Raw genomic sequence first — 26,934 nt, 5'->3', positions numbered from 1 at the left:
TTGTATATTTGAGTATGCATGTTGCAGCTGAGAGTTGTCTAACGTTGATTCTTTTCAAAACTAGTGCACATTATTATTTTCAATGGGATGCTCTTTATTTATCTTTTCATTGTGATTATTATATTATCCATCCACCTGGTTAAATAAATAAATAACATCTCTGATCCCCAACCAACAGACTGTGTGGATTCATTTCCCACTGTAGACAAGGATGCTTGGAAACGTGAGGTCACTTACTCTGCTTTTGAGAGCACCAGAATGGATGAAAAATTTTCAGGTTAGGTTTCCAAATTACATAACTCTTAGCCCACCCATGGTACTGATGTACTACTACTACTACAGGTTTACAACCTTTTTGTGGGTAGCATTCACATTAAAAAAAAAAAATCCATTTTTAATTTTCAATTTGCTAAAAATTATGCTAATTATTATTATTAGCATCTAACCTCCATGGAATCAGACTCATCATAAGAGGTACACACTATTGCACACAATGCTTACTCAACCGTACCTTAAACTGATTCAATGTTACTACATTGACAACACACTCATGAAATGTATTCCACTCACCAACCACTCTTCATGCAAAGAACCTTTTCCTCACTCCTCTGCTTAAACTCTGCTCACACCCTCCTTATACAATTTCCAGCAATGGCCTCTTGTTCTACTCTCCCATTCTATGAAAAATCTCTTCCATGTCAACCTGATAACCCCTGACTAGCTTAAATGTCTCAATCATATACTCCCCCCCCCCATCTTCCTCCTATTCATGAAGCTCTGCAATTTACATTCTTTCAATCTGTCGTCATACTCCACATTCCAAAGACCACTGACCACCTCTGTGAATCTTCTCTGTGTTACTCTGTGTTATTCTACATGTGTTACCTGTTTTATGAGTTCATCATGTCAATGTGGCTAATGTTTTTCATTCATAATATTTCATTCATTCATACTCTATGGGAGGAGTTAAACTGGAGGAAGTAGGAGAGACAAGAGATCTGAGTTTGATGATTGACAGAAACCTAAAAATTAAAAACCTGTGTTTTCTATCAAAATTACTTCTTGCGTGAATTTTGGGACACCCCGTACAACGGAATGATAACCATTTTTATCTCTGCAAGTCAGTGACTTTGATAGAAAACACAGGTTTTTAATTAAAAATTGTAATTTCTTATTGATTCATAAAGTATACAGTATAGGGTTATGCAAGGAATAGCATATCGGGTAAATGGCCTCCAGGGCTTTGCTGGCACATACGTACTCTTTTGTTGAAATTTTCCATGACCGTTTTGCATAAACGTGGCTGAATTTCGTTGATACAGCGCTCAATTTCCTCCTTCAAGGCATGGGTGGTCGTGGGCTTGTTGGCATAAACCTTAGACTTCAAAAAACCCCAAAGAAAAAAGTCCAACAGCGTTAAGTCACATGATCTGGGCGGCCAATTCTGATCACCAAAACGGGAAATTACATGACCAGAAAATGACTCATGCTGTAATTGAATTGTTTCTCGGGCTGTATGGCATGTGGCACCGTCTTGTTGAAACCACATGTTGTCCACATCCATATCTTGCAATTTAGGCACAAAAAACTGGATTATCATGTCACGATAGCAAGCACCATTAACTGTTATTGCCTTACCAGCCGCATTTTCGAAGAAGGATGGACCGATGATGCCTCCAGTCCAAAATCCGCACCAAACAGTGACACGTTGTGGATGCATTTGTTTCTCAACAATCACTCGTGGATTTTCTGAACCCCAAATGCGCCAATTTTGTCGCTTAACAAAGCCATCAAGATGAAAATGAGCCTCATTGCTGAAGATGATAAAGTTCGAAAAATAAGCATCCACTTGTTGTTGTTCCATAATCCATTCAATGAACTCTCTTCGCTGTGTGTGGTCAGTAGGCTTTAGTTCTTGAGTCAACTGAACTTTGTAAGCAAAAAGATGCAAATCTTTCGTGAGAATACGCTGTAGAGCTTCTCGAAATGCCCAATTCAAGACCACGGTGCCGAATTGATGTTCCTGGACTCTCAGCAACACTCTCACGAACTGCTTCGATGTTTTCTGTTGAATGACAGCCAGGGTGTATAAGATCACTAATTGATCCAGTTTCCTTGAATTTTTTAATTAATCTTTTCACAGTTGATGAAGTTAAATCACTATTCCGACCATATTTTGTACGAAAATTGCGAACTGTAGCTGCCAAACCTTCATTATTTTTAAAGCACTGCTCAACAATGAAAATGCGTTGTTCTTTCATGTAGGGCTCCATTTTTAATAACCCTGAACTGTCAGCTGTCATGCTGTCTTTTTTTTCTCGTTGGCAACACTTTACCGCACAAATGGTGCTAAATTTAAATCTTGCGTGAATTTTGGGACACCCTTTATAAGACTCTGATCAGATCACACTTAGACTATTGTTCTCAGATCTGGTCCCCAGGGTTTGAAGGGGATAAATTAACTGTGGAAAGGGTACAAAGGCGGATAACAAAGATGGTGTTGGGACTGTACAATGTTAGTTATGAGGATCGGCTGAGGGAATGTGGACTGCAGAGTTTGGTGGATAGAAGAAGGAGGGGGTGATATGATTGAGACTTTTAAACTGTTGAGAGGTGGTTACACTGGGGAGTTCTTTCGCTTGGTTGAACAGCTGGAAGGAGACATGACAAGGGGCCATCCCTGGAAGTTATGAAAGATAACTATGAGAAAGAGGGTGAGGAATGGTTTCTTTGCATGGAGAGTGGTTGAACCATGAAATGCATTGCCTGATGGAGTGGTGAGAGCAATCAGTGCATTTAAGGAGTGGTATGATAGACTTTGTGTTTCCTAGGAGGGACCTCCCTCGATGAGTCTTGATAGACTTGTGTTTCTTAGAAAGGACCTCCCACGATGAGTCTTTTGACTCCATGGAGGCCTGAATAATAATAATAATAATAACTAATATTACTAAATGTACAGTACTAAAAATGAATCAGATAAACATGCATTCAAAATTATGTTCCTTTGATCAGTTAAATCATAGTAAATATTTCTAAATTCATAACAGTTCAGATAAAAAGCATAGAATAAATCCTCGAATGCTATTATTTGATTAATACATATGGTTAATTTAAAATACTGTTTTTTGTGATCAGCACTCACTTGGGAATAACAAAGCACCATAACCCTCTTCAATGAATCAATTATAGTACATATAAGTAGTAGTAGGTCTCAACCCTACTGTTGCTTGTTTGATAATGGTGATTTTATAATATTCTTTAAATTTCTGCAATATTCAGCTATCCAAAATGACAAAGGAAATTAAATGGTGATTACATTTTAAAAGATGCTTAGAGGAATATATTTTGTGTGAAATCTAGTATAGCAGAAATTTTCAATCTGAAATATTTTTGTTTGGCACAGGGCCATGCCACAAGTATATTAAAAGAGCATTAAGGACATCTGCAATAATTTCTGCATTATTCAAGATCATGATATTATCCACATTAGAACATTTTATCCCTTGGATTGTCAAGACTAAATTAATAAGTCCACTCAATCAACTATATTGGCCTGGTTGGGCAAGTTGATAAGATCTCTGCTTTCTAGTCTATATACTGTGAATTTGGGAGATGACTTTTAAAGCCGATTCTATTTTTTGCAGACTTGGTGCTTGAAAAAGCTACCATATTCGGTTTCTAGAGTTAAGACCCCAGATTATCTATACTACAGGTTTATGAATTTTCATGGTGTATCACCCATGAAAACTGTAAATTTTTTTTTTTCACTCGATCACAAAGTAAATCGTACTGTTATTTACTTCTTTACCCAAGTGTGAGCAAACAAAGTTTGCATGCAATGTATCTTCGCAACTAGGCTACTTGTATCTATATAAAAGGCTACTGACTTCACATCAGTTGCCTCACTATTCCATAAAGTAAAGCACACTACCTTTCGGATGTGTGTATATTGTTATGCATTATAGGAAGAGTTTTGCTACTCAGAGCAGTTTCAATATTTACTGAGGTCTTATCAATGGGAACATGACCCAGAAAGATACCGAGGTTGAATAAATCCAATCCTCCTTGTCCATCCTAGTAGAGGTTGAGTCCCCTCCTGATGAGGGGGTTACTGGTGTATTAATGCAGCCAGTTCGCCACTCCTCTGCTGCATCCCCTAAGGGCGATGTTCATGACTGTAATCTGTGTGTGTTCACGGGGACTGGTTTGCATGCTTGCAGATGAAAACCCCCAAATAAACTGGGGGGGAAAACCCTGCTGTCCACACCCAAAACCGGCTAACTTGACTATGGATGAGGAAGATCCTTGAGCTCCTCATATCGTCAACAGGAATCGAACCTAGGACACTCCATCCCCAGGTTGCGCAGTGCATAGCAACTAGGCTAACCATGCAGACTGTTGAATTAATGCAGAAGTTATATATTTCCTAGATACAAGTAGCAAAAAAGTGTATCACCTTATTTTTAAAAGTTGTAAAGATACTTCACGTACAAAACAAGAATATAATTTCTTGGCAAGTATAATTCACCTATGAAAATGCCATAAAAATAATAAATTTTATTCAGAATGATAATGTCATTACTAGCATAGAACCAACAATCTCTAATAATGAAACATTCGTAAAGTTCTGATTTTATATCTATAAAAAATTTACTGATGATTAACAAAAATGGCTTCAAGACAAATTATACAATATATCTTCAAAAATATTGGCTAGCATATATTAAATTAAAATATATAACAGTTATTACTATTTTAAAAAGATAGCAACACATTTTTTTAAAGATCTATGTATAAAATTCAAAATATGCAAGTATTTTTAATAGCGATATTCATATTAACTTACCTGGAACAAACATAACATGACTTGAGCTATGAGGGGCAACTACCTAAATGAAAGCAATGGATTATGCTTTATTTTTAAAATTATAAAAAAACATTTACACTGCAGATTTCAGTTTTTCTTTTAGAGCCATAAAACAATGGCTACATTATGCAAACACAAAAATCCATTTATATTAATACAGTGAACTTTCACAACAGCAAACTTTCAAGGGAACAGTTACTATAATGCAAGGTTTGTTATAGTCAAGTGTCTTTAAAACAGTATGAGTGATATTAAACTTTGGTTGGGATTACTATATTATTGTAAGCAAGCTCATCACAATGATATCTTCTATAGTGGGAGTTGATCAAATCTTATTTCCAGCTTTCAATGACTTATGAGAGCTCAGATTTTCTCTCATAGTGTGGTATGTGATTGGAATGGATTGCCATTGGATGTGTTAAGTACAGGAAATATAAATGAGTTCAAGAATAGGTATGATAGCTGGTGCAGAAATAGGTGGCTTCCCTCGACGAGTCCTTGACTCCTTGGAGGTCTATCTTAATAATAATAATAATAATATTATTATTATTATTATTATTAATGAAGAATGAAACTAAATTATTGAGGTTGCTTAAGGATCAAAGATGGAGAACTAGGAGGATCTCTCTGCATCACCTGGAAGGAATACAGAGAACCAAATAGTGTGTGTGAAACTTAATATTCAATCCTCACCTTTATGAGGTATGCCCAAGTACTAGATATCCACTGGGTAGAGAAAGAACAAGTATGGACTGCAACTTCTGACTTAGCCAAGAAAATTGTACTCTCTAGTGGCTTAAACTAGAAAAACATGATAAGATTTTATTCCATCTGGAGGGGCATCTTGTTTTTATCTCACAAATAAGTCCTTTGCTGTTTTTGTCAGAGAGCAAGGAGCAAATAGTGAAGTGTTAGCTATTGGAACAAACTCTGACTAAACATCTAAGAGTAGTAGTAGAAGAAACCCAACATCAGAAGAACTGAAGACAGGAACTATCAAAATAAGGGGTATCAATGGAAAGGAAATTGAACTTGCAGAAGAACTGAAAAAGTACCAAGTAACTGGGATTACTGAGACAAAGACTAAAACAGGTGACATTCTACTAATAATAAGTATAGGATGTTATATTCAGGAAATAAATAACAAGGAAAGGAATGAGTAGTAACAGCATTCAAACAAATAAGAAAATAGACTTCTTATTTGGGAGGCAATTTCAAGTAGAGTTATGTAGACAAACTTCAAATTGGGGAAATGGACAATGAAATTTATTTGTGCCTAGGGTGCCAAAGAAGATTCTCCTAATGAAAAAGTGTAAGACTTGTTTGCAGGTAGATGGCATAAAGAACATGGAAAACCCAATCCTTGTTACAGATCTAAACAGGAAAGTAGGAAATGAATCCCACCAGGCATATAGAAAAGTTTGGGGTAAATTTGGAGAAAAGGGTAAGACTAATAATAATAGTGAGTGCTTGATGGATTTTGCTCAGGAAAAAGATGGACCTTGTGTCTTCCCTCCATATGAACTTGCACACATCTGTATGTTCCAACATGAAGGTTTGCAAGAAGATGATGAGATTAATAATGATGTGAAATTAATCATGTAGCAGTCTGTACCCCCTCTTGTAGGTAGATATCAGGAAAGTGATTTATGATGATTATGTTAATAAACTTTTGGTTGAGATGGGATATATATGTGGAATTACAGAGCTGGTAACTATGATAAGCTTAGGAGATTGCTTGGATTGATACCATGGCATGTAAAACTGCAAGAGCTGGATGTTGATAGTGCATGGGAAGTGGTAAATGAGTGTTTGAAGGAGATAATGGCAGACTGCATACCTAGAGTCAAGAGAGTAAATCAAGCGGGAGTTAAATGGATGAATATCATCATCATTAAGCTGGAGCTGCAAAAAAAAAAAAAAAAAAGAAACAATTGTGGAGGGAATTTAAGGAGAAACGTGACAAGTAGGCACATGAACAGTACAAGGCACAGGCCAGAAGGGTAACTAGTGTGGTAAGAAAGGCAAAAGCAGATTAAGAAAAGAAGTTAGCAATGCAGGATAAAGATAATCCCAAACAGTTCTTTCAATATGCTGCAAGTAAAAGAAAGAATGTATATGGCAGAATGATTTTAATGAATGCTGATGGTAGGGTGGTAACTGAATCAGTTGAAATAGTAGAATTACTAAGTGAACAATTTGCAGGAGTATATCAAAGTGGTGATATTGTAGGAACAAGAGAGCCAAAGGCTTATACGGGGACTGAGGCAAATGAAATGAAGGTGCATAGCATATTACAGTACCTTAATGTGAATACAGCTGTAGGATTGGATGGTATACCAGCTCGAGTTTTACATAAAGCAGCAAGAGAATTGTCAGTGCCCTTATTTGCTGATGATTCAAAGTTTGGTAGAGCAATAATTAATACACATGTCAAAATTTTGCAGGATGATTTGGCAGATTGGGCAAAGGAGAAATGGATGTCAGTTTAATGTGGCAAAATGTAAGGTTAGGCAATTTAGGTGAAAAGTTTACCAACTGTATACCATATTGGTAGAATTGTACTCCAGGAAACTGATGAATCCAGAGACTTGGGAGTGTTAATAGATAGGAGTTAAAGTTTAGGAGGCACATAGCAAAAGTGGCTAAAGCAGCTCATCAGATCACTTGGTTACTGAAGAATATTTTGATGAGCAGAGACAAGCGGGTTACTGTTCCTCTTTATCAAGCCTTGATAAGATCTCCATCTTGACTACTGAATGCAGATCTGGGTGCCAGGGTTTGATGAAGCAAATTCACAATGAGATTAGACATTTGCTGGACACAAACAGAAAAGTGTGAAAGAGTAAAATGAAAGGTAGTAAAGAAAAAGAAGTGATGAATGACTCAAGAGTGATGCAGTATAGAGAATCCATTATTGAAGGTATGGCAGATGAGAAGAACAAAGTCTGTTTTCCAGGAGAGAGGATAAACAGGCAAGGATTAACATTCTTGCATGTTTATTATTGTGAATCCCAGGAGTATCAAGAAACAGGAGAGATAAAATTTGGTAAGTGACTGAATTTATTTGCTTGAAAATAGTTGGAAATAAGTGAAACATGAAAATAAGTGAAACTCGTGAAAACACCATGCTAAGTGAAAACATGTTAATCAAATATAATAAGCAATGAAAAAAAAATTGTAACTCATCCATGGGCTTTCAAAATCTTTAATATATATTTAAAATACATTTGTTTTTACTGTACGAGTATAACTATAAAGGATCATAAAAATGTTTGAAACAAATGTAAAGTTATTCAACACTGCATAGTATATATTCGTAATTATACATACAAGTGTATTTAAAAGAAAATTATTTTCTTCAGAAATATATGAATTTGAACAAGGTAGCTGTTTGTATTGACTTTTGTTTCTTTTTGTGTGTGCATATCTCACAGTAACAGCTCCTAGCTTTGCATACTGCAATCAAGGTTAGGGTCAATATCCATAAGTTGTTTTAAAGTTTCAACAGTTAAAAATAATTAAGTCAAATTTTTGCTCTAAAGCTTTAACTTTTCACTTTTTTTTTTATTGTTTTATCACTGGCATTCACTATTTCACTCTTCCTTTTATCCACAGTCATAGTGAAGAATATTTTTAATACACATATATAAGGCAGTACACAATTTAAGAGTGACTTGAAATCACAATGCTACCTATGCTCACAGTACGTGCATTGGTACATCACTCTGTTGCCATGGTAACCAGAGCAGAAGTTACTTATGAAGTCACATGTGTCACTTGAAATTATAAAGAAACCCTTGGTAAAAACACCACATTATGTGAAGGTTTAACTCTTGTTAAATAAATTGCAGTACCAATTTATTAACCATGTTAATTCAAAAATGCATGTTATTTGAAACTGCATAAAGTGAGGGATTCATGTATAGGCATACTGGTTTAGTGAGAACAAATTTATTCAGTTCTTGAGGAACAGCTATCTTAAGTAATATATAATGGGGCTGAAGGTCTTAAATCTGATCATCAGAGGATGTGACTGTACATGAGATATGTCTAATCTTCTTCCAGTTGATGAGGGTGACCATGATATGATTAATCACTTGGGTTGTAGGAAATTTCTACAACCCAAGGTTGCATGAAAATTTCTGTGAGGAAAGGATATATGTGGAACAACAAGGATGATAAACTTAGGATACGACTAAGAGCTACAGCATGGAAAGAGGAGTTAGGTGGAAAGGAGATAGATGCTACTTACACAATGATCAAGAAATATTTAACAGAAGCAATACATGAGTGTATTCCAAACATGAAAAGGCTAAATAATGTAGGAGTTACATGGATGAATAAAAAAAATTAAGCATGCTATCTGGAAAAAAATAAATAAACAGTAAACTGCTTAAGGAATACAAAGCACAGGCAAGGAAGATGACTCAGTTCATAAGGACAGCAAAAGTCCAGAATGAGCAGAAATTAGCCAATCAGGGCAAGAAAATTCTCAATGAGCTCTTTCAGTATGTGACAAGTAGAAGAAAGAATGATTACGATAAGGATGATGATAGTGGATGAAAATAGTAGACTAGTAATTGCAGAGAAAATAGTTGAAGTATTCAGTAAGCAATTTATAAAGGTACTTCATTTTCATGAATACAACATTGTAAGGAGCTTGAGATTGGTGAAGAAGGGACTGATAGTGAGTGAGCCGGCCGAACATAAGTAATTAAGCAAACTTGATACAGCAATAGGACTTGACAGCACTACTGTGTGTTTTAAGGAATGCTCCAGAAAGTTAACAGTACCCATACAGCTGGCAGACCTGTTCAACAACAACAACAACAATCATGCAACAGGGCAGGTCACAAAGGAGTAGAAAGTGGACAAAACTGTCCCCCTGAGGCTATAAATTACAAGCCAGTCTGGTATTGTGATTAAGTATTAATGTGATTAGTAAAATCTAGGATTCAGAATTAGGTCGATAACCCAAATGATCATGATGATCAGCAAATGGAACTCATGTTTTAGCAATCTGCTTATGTATTACATCAAGATGACAAATTAATTGGACAAGGAAGACGTGGAAGAAGAAGTGAAAGCACTTGAATTTTGCAAAGGCCTTTGACAAATTGCCACATAAGTTGGTAACCATGGAACAGAATGGATTGGATCAGAGATTAGTGAGTTGGATAAGATTGTCAGATAAGACTGTCAAAAGATTGTGTATGGGAAAGTAGTATCCAGAAGAGGAAGGTAAGTAAAGACATGCCACAGGAGTCACAACTACTGGAGTCATGCCACTGTTTTAGGACCATCATTGTTTAACTGCATGTTAATGAGAGTGAGACAGGTGTAACTGGAGTTATACAGCTGTTTTCAGATTATGCAAAATTGGAGAGAACTATGAGGAGCAGAGCAGATGGTATCACCTTAAAGGACCTGAATTGACTGTGTAAATAGGCAAGCGAGTGAAGATTACAGTGCAATGTTGTAAAGTGTAAGGTCATAAAATGTGGTAGGCAAAAATGGGTTGCAGAGTGTATAATAAATCAGGACATTTTGAAGGAAGTGGAGGAAATGAGAGATAAAGGAGTGGTGGTGATGGTGGACAAAGACTTGCAATTGTGAAAATTAAAAAAAAAATTTTTTTTAGGACATCACAATGGATTATTGCAATTATGATGAGGACTTAAGCATGTAGAAGCAAAGTGGTTATGGTTTCCTTGTATATGATCCTAATCAGATCATCACATATGGACTGTACAAATATCTAGTCACCTCGTTTTCAGTTTTTCAAGGAGATGAGGATATCTTAGAAAGGGTCTTCAGACAATTCACTAAGGTGATGTCAGGTCATCGGAATGTGGGATATGAAGACAGATTGAGAAAATGCAATTTGCAGAGACTTGTGAATAGAAGAAAGAGAGGAAATATGATTGAGACATACACTGCTTGGAAAGAAGTCAATAGACACCCCCATGGGCTACATGCATCATGCCATGTAACAAGTCATGTGTTTGTAGCCAGTATAAACTGGAGGAATATGATGTTCCCAAGTCAGTGCAAGTAATGTAAATTACAGATATCAAGAAATTATATACTTGGTTTAATCCTTTATCCAAGTGTAAGTTTGCTTACACTTGGATAAAGGATTAAATCAAGTATATAATTTCTTGGTATCTTTAATTTATAGTATAACCAAGTGGAAAAACTTCCAACAACTATCTCTAATCCTGAATACAGTGGAACCTCGGTTGTTGAACGCCTCTTTTCTCGAACAATTCGGTTCCCGAACATACAAAAAACACTTCGGTTTCCGAACAGGCAAACAGCAACCACATGCTGAGCTATAAGGCGGCAAAGCATCAGTTACGCAGCAGCCTTCGTTCAGTGCAGACACTTGCTCAAATTTACAGTGCGTTTTCTTGATTTTCTTTGTGTTTTGTTGGTTTTTTTTCATAAATTATTATTAATTAAGCCACCATGGAACTGGAGAAGAATAGTGATAGCAACAAAGCAAAAAAAAAAAGTTGTTAGAACCACGATAGAGATGAAAAAAGAAGTCATATCCAAACATGAAAATGGGGTTCGCATCTCGAATCTTGCTATGCAGTTCGATATGGCGAAATCAACGATACGTACAATACTCAAAAATAAAGAGGCGATCAAGAGATCTGATGTTGCAAGAGGAGTAAAAGTTCTTACTAAACAAAGATCGCAGATGATTGTAGGTGGAAAAATTGTTGCTGATTTGGATAAACGAGAAACAGTTAGCTGGTGATAGTGTTTCTGAGGCTATAATTTGTGAAAAAGCGAGGCTATTACATGATGACCTGTTAAAGAAAAACCCTGGTACGAGTGCTGATACTGATGTGTTCAAAGCTAGTAGAGGGTGGTTCGAGAAATTTAAGAGGAGAAGCAGCATACATAGTGTGGTTAGGCATGGGGAGGCTGTGAGTTTAAACCAAGAAGCTGCTGAGAAAAATGCAAGAATTTAGTGACTATGTAAAAGGCTGAGGGTTTTCTTACCTAACAAGTGTTCAATTGTGATGAAACCAGCCTATTTTGGAAAAAATTGCCAAAGAGGACCTACATCACTCAGGAGGAAAAAGCATTGCTAGGACACAAGCCAAGGAAGGATAGGCTGACTCTTTTGTTATGTGGAAATGCAAGTGGGGACTTCAAGGTCAAGCCATTGCTTGTACCACTCTGAGAATCCGAGGGTGTTTAAGAAAAATAACGTGATGAAAAGTAAATTGCCTGTTATGTTGTTGTGACATCTTTCTTCTCTGTTGTGTGTTCTGGCTGTTGACTGACCCCACTTTTGAACACAAAGAAAATTTATTTTTAACTGCCCACTTTGCGTTCACATTTGTATGAAGAATACTGTGGAATCAATCATCAGCAAGCACAATGTTATATAATCTAATTCAGATCTCCTTAGATATTTATCCTTAAATTATATGGCAGTCGTGGTTCTCTAGTCTTATATTACTTTCTCATTAAATAGGGTTCCCGCTTAGATTCAAACTATTAAATGCAACGAAAAGAAATCAGGCAAACACAAGATTCAAAACAAATGGAAACATTTAATACATTAACACATGAAATTACATTAATCCAAGAAGTTCTAAACATAAATAATATGATCATGAAATAAACAAGTTCTTATTGAGACAATAATAACTTCATAAATTTCATTTTAGACAAGGTTATCTATTCAATGTGCTTCAAATATTGACACTGTTTAGCTGTTCAGGATATATTAAGCACACTTCGCTAAATACACATACCAAGGAATTTCTAAAGTCCTTTCAATCTATTACTGTAATTCTTAGTAAATCAGTCACTAACTTATATCACATTCTCTTGGGACAAGCTTCACGAGATCATACATTCAGAATTGAACTGTTATTATGGCAAACGCTTCCCTTTTAGTATATTCATAAAAACATAGAAAGGATTTCCCCGGAACAAGTGGTATACTTTGCCTATTATCACTGGTTTTCGAAAACACTTCTTTGCTTCTTAATAGCTTTCTCTCTCAGCTCACATTAGTAGGAAAGAACCTTGGTTTTTAGTAGCAGTTTGGTTGGCTCGGGAACACATGCCTCCTTGCTCTAAATTGACCATCCTTTAGGTTTCCTTGGCAATCCTTGTTATGCCTCTTGTCCTTCAATATTACTGGACGAGGAAATAGAATTCCAGATACGAACAAGAGCCCGAGAAAAGGTAAATTAAACAACAGAGAACTCCCTTGTCTCAGCAACTTGGTTCCACTAGTTTCCACTTCATTCTTCCTCCCTATATCAACAATGCATGTCTCTGCTCTTCCATTTTCACTCCCAAAAATCCGGTTCATGTTGGCTTCATTAACACAGCATAACAACTAGCGCCAAAATGTATTCTGGCGGATTAAATTCAGAGTTTACGTGCACAGTTTACATAGGATATATACACTCTACAAAGAATTAGCACAAGATAAATAACTAACAACTATTAGAATATATAATTATTTTATAATTATGGAATATACAACAGTAAGTAATAATTTGATATTTATCTGATGAGCAAATTTGGCTCAGGGAATGATAGATCATGCTAAATCCTAAATGAAACACTATTATAATATAATTCCTTTCATTCAGAATTTAACAATGTGGAGGGCTAATAGTAGGGCTTGGATAACCAGGCAATTGTTTATTGAGTGGATTCATGAAGTCTTTGCCCCAAGTGTGAGAAAATACCTTCAAGAAAACAATTTGCCAATTAGATGCCTTCTTGTGATGGACAATGCTCCTGCTCACCCTCCAGGCTAGGAGGACGAGTTAGTGGAGGAGTCTGATTTTATCACAGTGACGTTCCTGCCCCACCCTAACACAACTTCTCTAATTCAGCCCATGGACCAGTAGGTCATTTCAAACTTTAAGAAACTCTACACCAAAGCACTATTTCAAAGGTGTTTTGAAGTGACCTCTGACACAGAATTAACATTCAGAGAATTCTGTAAATATCATTTCAACATCCTCCATTGCTTAAGTATCCTTGACAAAGTCTGGGCACAAGTGACTTACAGGACCATGAACTCGGCCTGGAGGAAACTGTGGCCAGACTGTGTAGCAGACAGAGACATTGAGGCTGAGCATATTGCTCTTGTCGATGATATTGTGTCTCTGGGCAAAAGCATGGGCTTGGAAGTTGACAATGCTGATGTGGAGGAGTTAGTGGAGGATCACAGGAATGAGCTCACTACGGAAGAACTGGAACACCTTCAGGAGGAGCAACAAAAGACGAAGGTGGAGGAAATGTCTTCAGACACAGAGGAAGGGATTGAGGATGTTCCTAGTTCTTTGATCAAAGAAATGTGTGCGAAATGGGGTGAGGTGCAAAGTTTTGTGGAAAGATATCACCCTCACAAAGCTGGAGCAAACCGCATCATAAACCTTTTCAATGACAGTGCCATGTCTCACTTCAGAAATATTTTAAAACGCAGGCAAAAACAAATCTCATTGGACAGGTTTTTAGTGAGACAGAGACCCAGTCTGTCTGAAGCAGAGTCGAGTGGTGCCAAGAGACAGAAAAGAGAAAGAGAAAAAAACCCAGAAGGACAGTAAGCTGATGTTTTTATGGAAGGGGACTCCCCGTACTCACCTCCTTCTGGTGAGTAGGATATAGACGAAGTTAAATTTTCGTCTATATTTTATCTATTTATTGTTTATTCTTTTTATGTTTTCATTATGTTTGTATATGATCTTATGCATGAAGTACTGTTGTAATAAACATGAAGTTTAAATAAACAATCATCTGGGATTCGGGAACGGATTAATCCATTTTATATTAATTCTTATGGGAAAATGGTTTAGGTTTTCGAATGAATCGGTTTCCGAACAGCCTTTAGGAATGAATTGTATTCGACAACCGAGGTTCCACTGTATTGTAATAATAATGTGTGACACCTTTTGGCCACTTGTATATGGAAATATGACTTCTTCATTACTTTAACCTTAGTATCACCTTTGGGTCTGGCTCCCACTGATGAGACCTCAATAAAGGTTGAAACCAGTCTGGGTAGTGACCCTTCCCATAATGCATAGCATTATATATGTCTGCAAGGATATATGCTTTGCATTATGGAATACTAAAGTAAGTGACGCAAAGTCATTAACTTCTATATACGACTTGTCCCAGTCCTGAAAATACTTCAGGTGCAAACTTTGTTTGCTTACACTTGGATAAAGGATTAAATCAAGTATATAATTTCTTTGTATCTTTTAATTTATAGTATAACCAAGTGGAAAAACTTCTAACAACTATCAGTGCAAGCGTCCAGGTGAAATGCCTGGGAGAAGAGAACCGACACTATTTGAAAGCGCGATTGTGATAGAATGCCACGCTCCAGGTCGATATGTTCCACAAATTGTTGATAAATTGGGCCATACCAGGTCAACAATTGCCAACATACCATACGGAGATGGAATCACAGAGAGCCAACTGCAAGTGCTATCTGCAGTGGACCACCCACCACACTCACCAAATGTAACCATAGGCTATTATAAAAGATATGTAAAAACTGCTATTTTTCAATCAGAATGTTGAATGCAGAGTTCCAGGCATAGGCTGGAATGTAAATCTGAACAAAAACATTCAGAACCAAGGCTCAGAATATAGGTTTCCATGGTAGGACTGCAATATGCAAGGAGCAACAAATCACACCGCATCCTGAACTGAGCAGATGGAGGTGTGGCAGATGCCCAGCGAACATCTCTCTTACCAGAGTGCGTAACCCCAATTATGAACTTCAGAGATGGTGGAGGCGTGATGGTATGGTCCTGTTTTTTCCTGGTTTGTCCTTGGAGCTCTGTTCGTAGTGCAATGATCACTGAACTCTGAGGTATCTGAACATTCTGGACAATGCAATGCTTCCTACTTTGTGGAGTTTCTATGGAAATGACCATTGTCTCTTTCAGCAAAACAATGCACCATATCATAAGGCTGCTGCTATAACTGCATGGTTTTCTGATATAAGCATCACCATACTTGACTGGCCTCCACAATGCCCTGATTGGACATCAGTAGAATGAACTGGATTATCGGGTGAGGTCAAGACATCTCTTGATCTCACCCGACACCTAATAACACCTAACAACAGTCCAGGAGCTCATTACATGTCTTCAGGAAGAATGGCCCAAATTTTTCATTGATTGCTATTGTATGCTTGTGGAAAGTATGCCCTGTAGGATTGCTGCAGTTATCGCAGTGAAAGAAGGCCTTATATCTTATTAAGGTGGATGCCATGACAGTTTGTTCCTCACACTTTATTGTCTGTTGACTTCTTTCCAAGTAGTATACAAGTGGGTTAGGGGTTATTACCAGATTAATGTAGAGGAGGGTTTTCTTAGAGTGTAAGGAGACATAGACAGAAGGAGGCCACCCATGGAAGTGCTACGAGGATGGTGTGAGCAAGAGAGTAAGAAAAGGTGCTTGAATAGAAAGTGGTTGATAAGTGGAATGCACTGACTGAGCATGTGGAAAGGGAAAATCAATTTAAGTCATGGCCTGATCATCTTTTTGTGGAAAAGTGTGGATCTCTTGTGATGAAGCTTTTGATTCCATGGGAGTCTGATGTTCATAAGAATAGCATTTCTGAACTGCATTCCAATTATCTCAATCCCATTCCTCTAAATCAAAGTTTGGATATGCCAGTGTTGTATAGACTTTCCTCTCTTGATGTTGATTATAAATTAATGAAGATGAGAAAAATTTGCTTAGAGCTATGCCAATTGAAAGGGTGGAAATATTTCTAAATTTCTGTGATAGGAAAATGAGTAAAGTTCGATAAGAAAACTGTCAAAAAAAAAAAAAAAAGAAGTTATATTCCTTTAATTTGAAAAAAGATTATAAATAAATAAAATTTTCTATCATTATAAATAAATTTCTGCATTCATTTCTTCTGATGAGGATAAAGATGTATTTTATTTTTTTATTTGAAGAAATGTTTAACTTATAAGGATCAATTTCCCTTGTAAGGAAAATTGACCCTTATAAGATGATAACTTATGACATGATAACTGAATGCCCCTCAATCAATTTGGAGGATGGTATGGTTAACCAGATTAATAAATGCAATTAAAATGGAAAGTATTTTCTCTACATGAAATGGCATATTAACATAATTAAAGCTATTATCAGGCAGACCATGGCTAGATTATGATTCAGTTTTCTTGAAGAACAGTGATTTGTACTTTGTTGCCTCTGTTCTGAAGATCAATATTAACTTTCTTGAAGGATTCCATGTGAGCCTATGTGGTAGCATCCAAACTTTAAGCTCCTTTTCGGTAAGTGGTTCTTGAAGAATTCACATAAAACTTTTTGAAAAGATATGCAATAATTTAAAAAAAAAAAAAAGGCTAATGTACAATTAAGCTGAAAATCAGGAGGTGGAAAACCGTTTTACAACTGATAGCCAAACAGTCCTTAACTTTTGGACTATGGACAGCGTTGAAAGCAAGTCTTGCTTTATGGCTTGAAATTAATAAAAACTTTGCTTATTGCTATATTCTATAAACTGAAAGTTAGAACCAAACAAAAACAAACATCTGCATGATTCATTTTCATAAATAATCATGACCACCTAATAAAATAAATGAAAGTAAGATACTTATAACAATGAATATTAATAAAAAAATACTTACATGTATATGTCCAGTTTCTTTCAGTTTATATAATAAATCCTGAGGTTTAACTAAAATTTTAAATTCTGTTGCAATTTCTAAATCCTAACAGAAAAATGTCAAATTACTCATTTATTAATATTTTAACACATATCAGAATATAATTAAAGCTGTCTTTGATACATCTGAGGCAACAAAAAAGGAAAAACTATCTTTATCATATAAAGCTAGCAGTAGTAGAATTTATGAACTACTGAACATTGAAAATTTCCAAATACTATTAGAAAATTGAAATAATTAAATACACTGATTAACTTAATGTTGGAGGTTTAATCGATTTTTTACAACACTCAGAAAGGATTAAAAAGAATTTAATACTTCCTATATTTTGTCCTAGTCACTGGGACATCTACAGGGATTACAAAAATAACTAATGTAACATAACACAAATATCATACAATACTAAGCCCAACTACGTGGGTGACACTAAAGTCCTATCTAGGTGGAGCGCCCTCTAAGGGCAGTTGTAGGTGGCCTGGAATATAAAGTAGGATCTCTGGTGATGAGTGTTTCCCAAATTTTCGGAAGCTTAATGCAACTGTATTTATTAAGATTTGGTTGATTTCTAAGAGCTGCTGCTGCTTCTAAGAATAGTCTCTCTTTCTTGAATTTGCTGTGATGAAGCATGGTGGTTTTCTTCCATGATACTCTGTGGGTGGTGTCCAAGACATAGTCAGCCAAGTATGAATGACCATAGTTGTGTTTACAGATGTAAGACTTGTGTTCCTCTAAGCGGATGGATGCTGATCTGCCTGTCTGTCCAAAGTACGCCAGCTTACAGGAACAGGGTACTTTGTAAACTCCAGGCAGGGAGAGAGGAGGGAGCTGATCTTTTGTAGAACAGATAAAGGTAGCAAGTTTGAGGTGGGGTTTATATGCTGTGTGTAGGTTGTACTTTTTTAGAATCTTGGCTATTTTTTTGGATGTGCCACGGATGTAGGGTATGGTGATGGCATTTTTAAATTCTTGTTGACGAGAAGGACCGGGAATGGGAGAGGAACTAATTATTTTTTGATACTGTGATCGCTGTAGCCATTGGAGAGGAAAGTGTTGTGTATGTAGTTAAGCTAAGTAGTGAGGGTGGTTCCACTGGAACAAAGATTGTGGGCTCTCTTGGTAAGAGTTTTAATAATGCCATATTGTTGAGAGGGGTGGTGGTGTGATAGTTTGTGAATGTATCTGCCTGTGTGTGTGTGTGTGGGTTTTCTGTATATAGTGAAGGCAAGTGTATCATTAGGCAGGCGTGTGACTAAGATGTCTAGGAAGGGTAAACAATTGTTCTTTTCCTTTTCCATAGTAAACTGGATTCTTGGATGTAGGCTATTGAGATGACTGAGGAAGGAATCTAATGTGTCTGGGCCATAAGGCCAAATAGAGAACACATCATCTACATATCTTAGCCAGATAGACGGTTTGAGTGGGGCTGAGTCTATGGCTCATTTTTCAAAATCTTCCATATAGAAATTGGCAAGGGGGGGGGGGGGAGAGGGAGGAACCCATGGCAGTTCCCTCTATCTGCTTGTAGATTTTGTTCTTCCAAGAAAAATACCCACAGTTAATGGCAAAGGAAAAGAGATCTAAGATGTCAGAAGGGAAAACATTTTGTAAGAGAGATAAGGTGTCAGTAAGGGAATATTAGTAAACAAAGAGGAGATATCAAAGCTTACCAATATGTCTGCTTTATTCAAGGTTAAATTTTCTATGAGGGCTTTAAAGTGGGTCGAGTTTTTTATATAGGAAGTGGACCTTCCAGTGAGGGGGGGTCAGAGAGTTGGCCAGCTGTTTAGACAGTCTGTAGCAAGGTGCATTGGTGGCATCTACTATAGGTCTGAGTGGGGAATTGGGTTTGTGGATTTTTGGTAAGCCGTAAATTCGGGGGAGACGGGAACGGAAAGGTTTAAGTTTTTTCGTGATGTCGGGGGGCCAGGAAGATACTTTTTTAAGTAAGATTTTTAATTTTTTAACTTGTGTTTTTGTGGGGTCGTGTTCTAGCGGGATGTAGGTAGCGCGATCGCGGAGGATAATATTCATTTTGCGATTGTATTCACTGGTATTAAGAACGACTGTGGCATTACCCTTATCCGCTCTGGTGATGATGCTACTTTTTTCTTTCCGTAATTTCAGGAGAGCTGTGCGTTGGGCATACGATAAATTACTTTTTGGAGGCGAAGAATGAGCAAGGATGTTGGCTATGTTTTAATCCTTTTTAATCCTTTCTGAGTGTTGTAAAAAATCCATTAAACCTCCAACGTTATGTCTTCACAGCACTTAAGCCTCTATACACGAGAACTGATTAACTTAAAAGAAATTATCATTTCTTATTCTTATTCCTGTATCATTTGCCAAACTGCAATCCAAATGTTTTAAATATATATTTATAGTAGTCCCACACATACAAGTTGCAGAATCTAACATGCTAGTATAAATTAAAGATACCAAGAAATTATGTTCTTGATTTCAACCTTTATCCAAGTATAAGAAAACAGTTTGCACATGAAGTCACTTCACAACTGGTTTACTTGTATAGAGAGACTGATGACTTCACATCAACTGCCTCAGTATCCCATAATGCATAGCATTATGGGAAGGGCCACTATCCATACAGGTTTCGACCTTTATTGAGGTCTCATCAGTGAGAGCAGACTTAGAAGTGATACCAAGGTTGAAGTAATGCAAAAGTCATATTTCCATATACTAGAAGTCAAAAGGTGGGATACAAAAGGTAAAGTCATTAGCTTCTATATACAAGTAGCCCAGTCGTGAAGTTTAGGTTAGGTTAGGTTAGTATCACACAGTGTAACAAACTAAGTTTACACTTCATCTGCAAACTTAGTTTGTTACACTTGGATAAAGGATGAAACCAAGAATATAATTTCTTGCCATCTTTAATTCATAGTATAACCAAATTAAAAAACTTTCAACATATAGCTCTAAGCCAGAGTATTTTAGTAATATGGTGTGACACCTTTTGACTACTTGTATATGAAAATATGACTTCAACTTTGGTGTCACTTCTGTGTCTGGCTCCCACTGTTGAGACCTAAATAAAGGGAAAGCGAGAGCTACAATTAAAGAAAATATGGCAAAGTTTACTGATTCAAAGTTTTCTCAGTATGATTATCATCTTCATGAAAAGAAAATAACTAGCTTCCAAATCAAGAACGATAGGCATGAAACTGAAATAATGGAAAGTAACTGTAAAAAACTGAAAAACAGTTTACAAGAAGCAGGCTACACAACTGCTCCTTCACAGATTGAAGGACCTCATCAGGTTCATCGAAAATCTATAAGTTAAAGACTTACCAGTGACAATTTACTAATCATAGTATCTCCTTTCTGCATTGCCTTATTAAATATATAAGGATTCCACAGACAAATTAGGCAAGAAACTATATGGAAACTTATGCTCTGGCATAATATCAGGTTTTTGTTTCTCCAAGAAACACGCTTCTGCAGATATAAAGATATAAAAACTTTAACAGACAGATATCCACTTCTTTCTTATTGAAGCTTTAGAAGATTTAACAGGGTTGGAGTAGGAGTTCTTATTCTTCCCCCCCCCTCCCTTCTTGGATCATTCTGTAATATCCAAAGGGATATTACAGAAGGAAGATGCAGAAGGAAGAATCTTGACAATAGACTGGAAATACTGTAGATGTGCAATAAGGTTTATAAATGTTGATGCTCCATCCAATGGAAGTTATAGAAAAATTCTTCCAGGAATTGGAGCCATATTTATACAGTGCCCACTACATCATAGCAGCTGGAGACTGGAATTGTATTGAAAACCCCACACTAGACAAAATAGAAGGACACCCCCAAGGAGTGGAAAAGTGGGATATGCACAGTTAAAAACATGCCTCGACAATGCTGAACTAGTAGACATATGGAGGGTTCGCAATCCCAATCTCCAGGCTCACATATATGAATCAAGGTATTGGTACCCGTCTTGATCAAATATATATCTCTTCTTCTTTATAAATAAGATAATTCAGATAAAACATCTTGACATCAACATGTCAGATCATAATCCAGTTCTACTGCATGGAACAAGTAGAGATCAGTAATGGACCATGGAGACTTTCACCAAATTCTGTTGATCTTTTCAACCAAATTGCAGTTCAAATTGGAATAATGTTGCCTGGAATTGGGATATGTGGTTAAAATTCAAACAAGCAGTAAAACAGAATATGATGGAATGGGGAAAGGAACAGGCTTTCCTCAAAAGAAAAAAGTCAAAAGACCTGTATAAAGAGATAAGTTGGTTTGTAACAAACCAAGGCAATGGTATAGAATGTAGCAACATTATTAAAAATATTAACATACATATAGAAGTAGAAATGCAGAAACAAGCAGAAGAAACAAATTATGATAAGAATACAGCAACACTTAGTAGAGAATCCTCCAGCTGCATTCTTCAATAGACAATTCGCTAAATTCTGCAAAGAAAGTCCTATCATTGAAATCTGCATTGATGGTGAAGACATTGCCACCACTCAAGACATCCCTGACTCCTTTCAAAACCACTACAAAAATCTACAAAGTTTTTTATCTTGGGTATATAAAAAAAATTGGGTATAAAAAAACTTTCTACATCTTACTCTCATCCTGAGATTTTTATATTTAATGAGGTCAAAACACCTTATGGCAACTTGTTTAGGTAAAATTTATAAGCTCTATATTACTTCACCCTTGGCATTTTTAGGTCTGGCTCCCACTGACGAGACCTCAATAAAGTTCGAAACTGGCCCTTCCCTTAATGCATAACATTAGACATATCTGCAAGGAGATGTGTTTTGCATTATGGGAGATACTGAGATAGGAGTGTTGGTATCTTGCTCCACCTTTGCAAGGAGTTGCCCTGGTGTTGTACCACCTTACCCCAGTCCTGAAGATACTTTCAGGCACAAACTTTGTTTGCTCACACTTGGATAAAGGATTAAACTAAATTTATTATGGTCTGGGTAGTGACCATTAGCATCATACATCTCCGCAAGGAAATGTGCTTTGCATTAGGGGAAAATTCTAAGGAAAGTGATCAGAGCTTACTCCACTTTTACCACAAGTTGCACTACGTGCAGCTGCAAACTTGATTCACTTGTCTGTTTGCTTACTTGGGAAAAAGGATTAAAAACCTAGCATATAAAATTTGCTAGGTTTTTAATCCTTTTTCCCGAGGATTTTATTCTTCCTATTCTAGTTATACTATTTAGTTATTTTCTCTCATTAGGACAAATCTACAAATACCAAGTGAATTTGTAGTAACCCATACTGTCCTCATTCCGAAAGGGTTCACACCTTAATCAGCGGCTGAAGATCCTTTTCTCTATCTAATACTGAATACAAGATATTTTTCCACATTATAATAAGCTCAAAGTGGGAATGAGATACATAATTAAAAGCACACAGGTGTATGGAGTTCCAGGCCAAGCAACAGAATTTAATCTATTTCTGCTACATGATCTAATCTACTTAGTTAATACAAAAAAGCAGTCAATGGCAGTGTTATCAGTAGACCTTATAATAGCGATAAACAACAAGCTAAAGGACACTTGCCCCCAGTCGCACATATGTGCTCAACCTGATTTAACCTTTGCCCAGAGAGAACAAAGATGCCAACTTTGAAGACAACTAGAAGAAAAATGCCAAAAGGGAGACAGCAGTTGGATGATAGACTACAAACAGATCAAGCTAGTGCAAAAACCAAGTGGCGCTACTAGCAGCCTCCAAGGACACCAGTATGCAGGCACTGCATAGGAAACGTGCAGGACCCTTGCAGTCAAATCCATGCCTCAGAGAACCTTACATATCCACTTCACCAACATCCGTGGCCTCAACTCCAACCTTTATAGCATCCACTACCATCTACAGTCCACCAAACCCCACCTACTCTTTTTAACACAAATCCAAATCTAACCTTCCCCCAGCACTATTCATTTCAACCTTCCTAACTATACACTATTTAACTCCTTTCGACCCAAGGGTGGTGTCTGTGCATATATCCACTCTGACATACCCTGCCAGAGAGCACCTAACCTAGAATCACTCAACTTCAACCTTCTTTGGCTGAAGATATCCCTCCCCCCACTCAGTCAAATTCATCTGCTGTCTCTATTGCTCTCCTAATACCATTAATCACTCTGAGCTCTTTCATTTCCTCTCCTTAAAAGTTGATTTTCTCCAGTCCCACTCTCCTAATAGCGAAATCATCCTCCTGGGTGATTTCAACGTCCATAACACCAATTGGCTTTCCACTTTCAGTTATACAGATCCTGCAGGTAGAGATGCTGAAACATTTGCTATCACTAACGACCTTACACAAATTGTTCAAAAACCAGAATACAAGATAACCTGAACCACTCCCCAAATACCCTACATCTCTTCCTTACTAATGACATTTCCAAATATGCAGTGAATGTAGTGAGCACCCCCCCCCCTGGGTAATTCTGACCACAACCTAGTGCTCATCTCCTCCCCCATGCAACAACGCTTACACGGTCACTCCCACACAAGAGTAGTTTGGCATTATAACAGCCAAATGGGACAGTCTCCGAGGCTACCATGCTTCATTCTGATGGTTGGACTATTGTGTCCGGTCTTTCAGTCCAAACATATGCACTGAACATATCACCAAAGTAATCCTCACTGGCATGAAAACATACATTTCCCACACTACCCAGAACTGCCGTTTCCATTACTAAACCATGGTTCTCCAAAAGATGTGCTGCCAAGGCTGTACGAATGAAAAATCAGGCATACCATAACTGGCTCAAATCAAGAACCCCATCCTCATTCAGTACCTCGGTACTTATACCAAAGCCTGAAACAGATGCAAGAAAATTATCAATGCTTCTAAAACAGAATTTGAACGGGCAAAAAAGCAGGAAGCTTGCAGCTTGTCCAAATGGCAGCCATGCCTTTGGGTCTCTTGCCAAGGCATTGGCCGTAACTTTTGCCCTACACTATTCCCACCTCTATCATACCCAGATGGCTCAATTGCAACATCACCCATAGAAAAAGCTAACCTTCTGGCTTCACACTTTGCCTCCAATGCATACATAACTGACAATGGCAAATGCCCTCCAGTCATTCCAACTATCCAACATACAATGCCCCCCCCCCGTATCCTTTTGCCATTTTGGGATATATATATATATATATATATATATATATATATATATATATATATATATATATATATATATATATATCCCAAAGCCTGGAAACTGGCCTATATTCAACCCATTCCTAAAAAGGGTGACAAATCACTGCCACCTAACTACCGTCCTATCTCATTCACTTCAGTCCTATCTAAAGTAATGGAGAAAACCATCAACTCTCAACTCCTAATCTACCTTGAAGGTACCTGGTTATTAAGCAACCACCAGTAAGGATTCCGTCGAAACCGTTAAACAGGAGATCTACTCTCATACATCACCCATCGCTGGACAAATGCCATGGAGAAATTCGGCGAATCCCAAGTAGTTGCACTTGATATCTCTAAAGCCTTTGACCGAGTCTGGCACAAAGGCTTACTAAGCAAACTCCCTTCATTTGGACTGCCACAGGACTTCTGCATATGGATTGCCAGCTTCCTGTCTGAACACATACTATGTGTGATGGTATATGGTTCCCTAACCTCTTACCATCCAACTAATGCTGGGGTCCCACGAGTTTCAGTTCTCTCACCGACCCTATTCCTTCTATATATCAATGACCTACTTCAGTTGATCTCTAACCAGTGGTGAGCTATAAAGGGCTCGTGCGAGCCCTTTGATAAATTTTTCTCAAATTTGCAACCCACTTGTTCTTTTTGTTTAATAATCTTGTAGAACTAGAAAATACCACTGCAGAATGTATAAATGCTACTATAATTGCTACTTTAAATTCATATGGATTTTCTGATAACTATTTAAAATATCATCTCATTGCATTTGTTCTGATGGAGCTAGTGTACTGTTAGGAAAGAAATCATGTGTTGCAATTAAACTTCTACAAAAATTTCCCAACATTGTGATTTGCCATTGCGTAGCTCATCGTTTACAATTAGCATTAGACAATTCGATAAAAAATATTTAAAAAATAAATCATTTTGAAATATTTATGGATAAATTATATGCTTTTTTATCATCAATCACCAAAAAATCAACAAGAATTAAATACGATTGCAAAAGACCTTGGCATCAAAATTTTAAAGATCGGCTGTGTGTTTGGACCACAATGGGTAGCTTGCAGTTTACGAATGGCTCTTGCTGTGTGGAGAAATTACCCAGCTTTATGCAAGCGTTTTGCATCGAACAATAAATAGAATGGCTTTTTAAACCGACTTCTCAATTTGGAATTTTTAAAAGATCTAGCATTATTGATTGATATCGTACAGGAATTATCATATCTGTCAGAAGCTCTACAAAGTCGCAATATAAGTATTATAAGGGCTAAGTTATTCCCCCCCCTTTTTTTTTTCTTGACGATGTGAGCCCTTTGTTAAAATTTCCATAGCTCACCACTGCCTCTAACCCAACACAGCTTTGCAGATGACAGCACATTACACTCCTCTCTTTAATTTGACAAACCCTACTCTACACAACCCACTTCAACCCACAGAACATCAACCACCACTGCCCTTAATTCCAATGTCCAAGCCATCCTCCAATGGGGCTCAGATAACCTCATCAACTTCAACACTAGTAAAACCCAGTGCTGTCTTATTTCTCACAAAAAAGAACCATTTTCCCCAGCATTGTTTTCGATAACACTCAAATTCCCAGATAAGATGAGATTTCTCTTCTCGGAATTACCCTGACATCAAGCCTCTCCTGGCATAAACACATCACAACCATTGAATTCTCAGCTTTCAAAAAACTAGGTTTTCTCTTTCACTGAAGACATTACTTCACCTCTAAACAGCTGTTAACCTTATACAAATCACAAATTCTTCCAGCTATTGAATACTGCTCTGGCATTTGGAGTGGGGCTCCTAAAAGCTCCTTCAAAATGCTTGACTCAATACAAAATAGAGCAATTAGACTGATAAATGACCCATCTCTTACCAACTCACTCCCCTCATGTTGAAAGTTTATTTTTCACTTGGTTAGAGTATAATAAAATTAGTTTAATCCTTTATCCAAGTGTGAGCAAACAAAGTTTGTGCCTGAAAGTATCTTCAGGACAGGGTTAAGGTGGTACAACACCAGGGCAACTCGCTGCAAAGGTGGAGCAAGCTACCAACACTCCTATCTCAGTATCTCCTATAATGCAAAACACATCTCCTTGCGGATATGTCTAATGTTATGCATTAAGGGAAGGGCCACTACCCAGACTAGTTTCGACCTTTATTGAGGTCTC

General features: G+C 37.1%; 1 protein-coding gene across 1 annotated transcript in view; it reads right to left on the bottom strand.

Moving 5' to 3' along the window:
• The window catches only part of LOC150096139 (mitogen-activated protein kinase kinase kinase 4-like), a 734,047-nt gene that overhangs the window by 464,097 nt on the left and 243,016 nt on the right, over positions 1 to 26,934 (bottom strand). Inside the window, exons 10-11 of the mRNA XM_090409620.1 lie at positions 17,551 to 17,634; positions 4,847 to 4,889 (exon numbers count right to left, since the gene is read on the bottom strand). Coding sequence (XP_090265746.1) covers positions 4,847 to 4,889; positions 17,551 to 17,634 — 127 coding nt within the window. The remainder of the gene's footprint in view (positions 1 to 4,846; positions 4,890 to 17,550; positions 17,635 to 26,934) is intronic.

Source organism: Typopeltis vanoorti, chromosome 19, assembly GCF_054136105.1.
Source record: "Typopeltis vanoorti isolate ZY-2024b chromosome 19, IOZ_Tvanoo_1.0, whole genome shotgun sequence".
In the NCBI taxonomy this organism is placed as follows: Eukaryota; Metazoa; Arthropoda; class Arachnida; order Uropygi; family Thelyphonidae; genus Typopeltis; species Typopeltis vanoorti.
The sequence above is the reverse complement of the archived record's forward strand: the minus strand, read 5'-3'. Positions and strand labels throughout refer to the sequence as shown.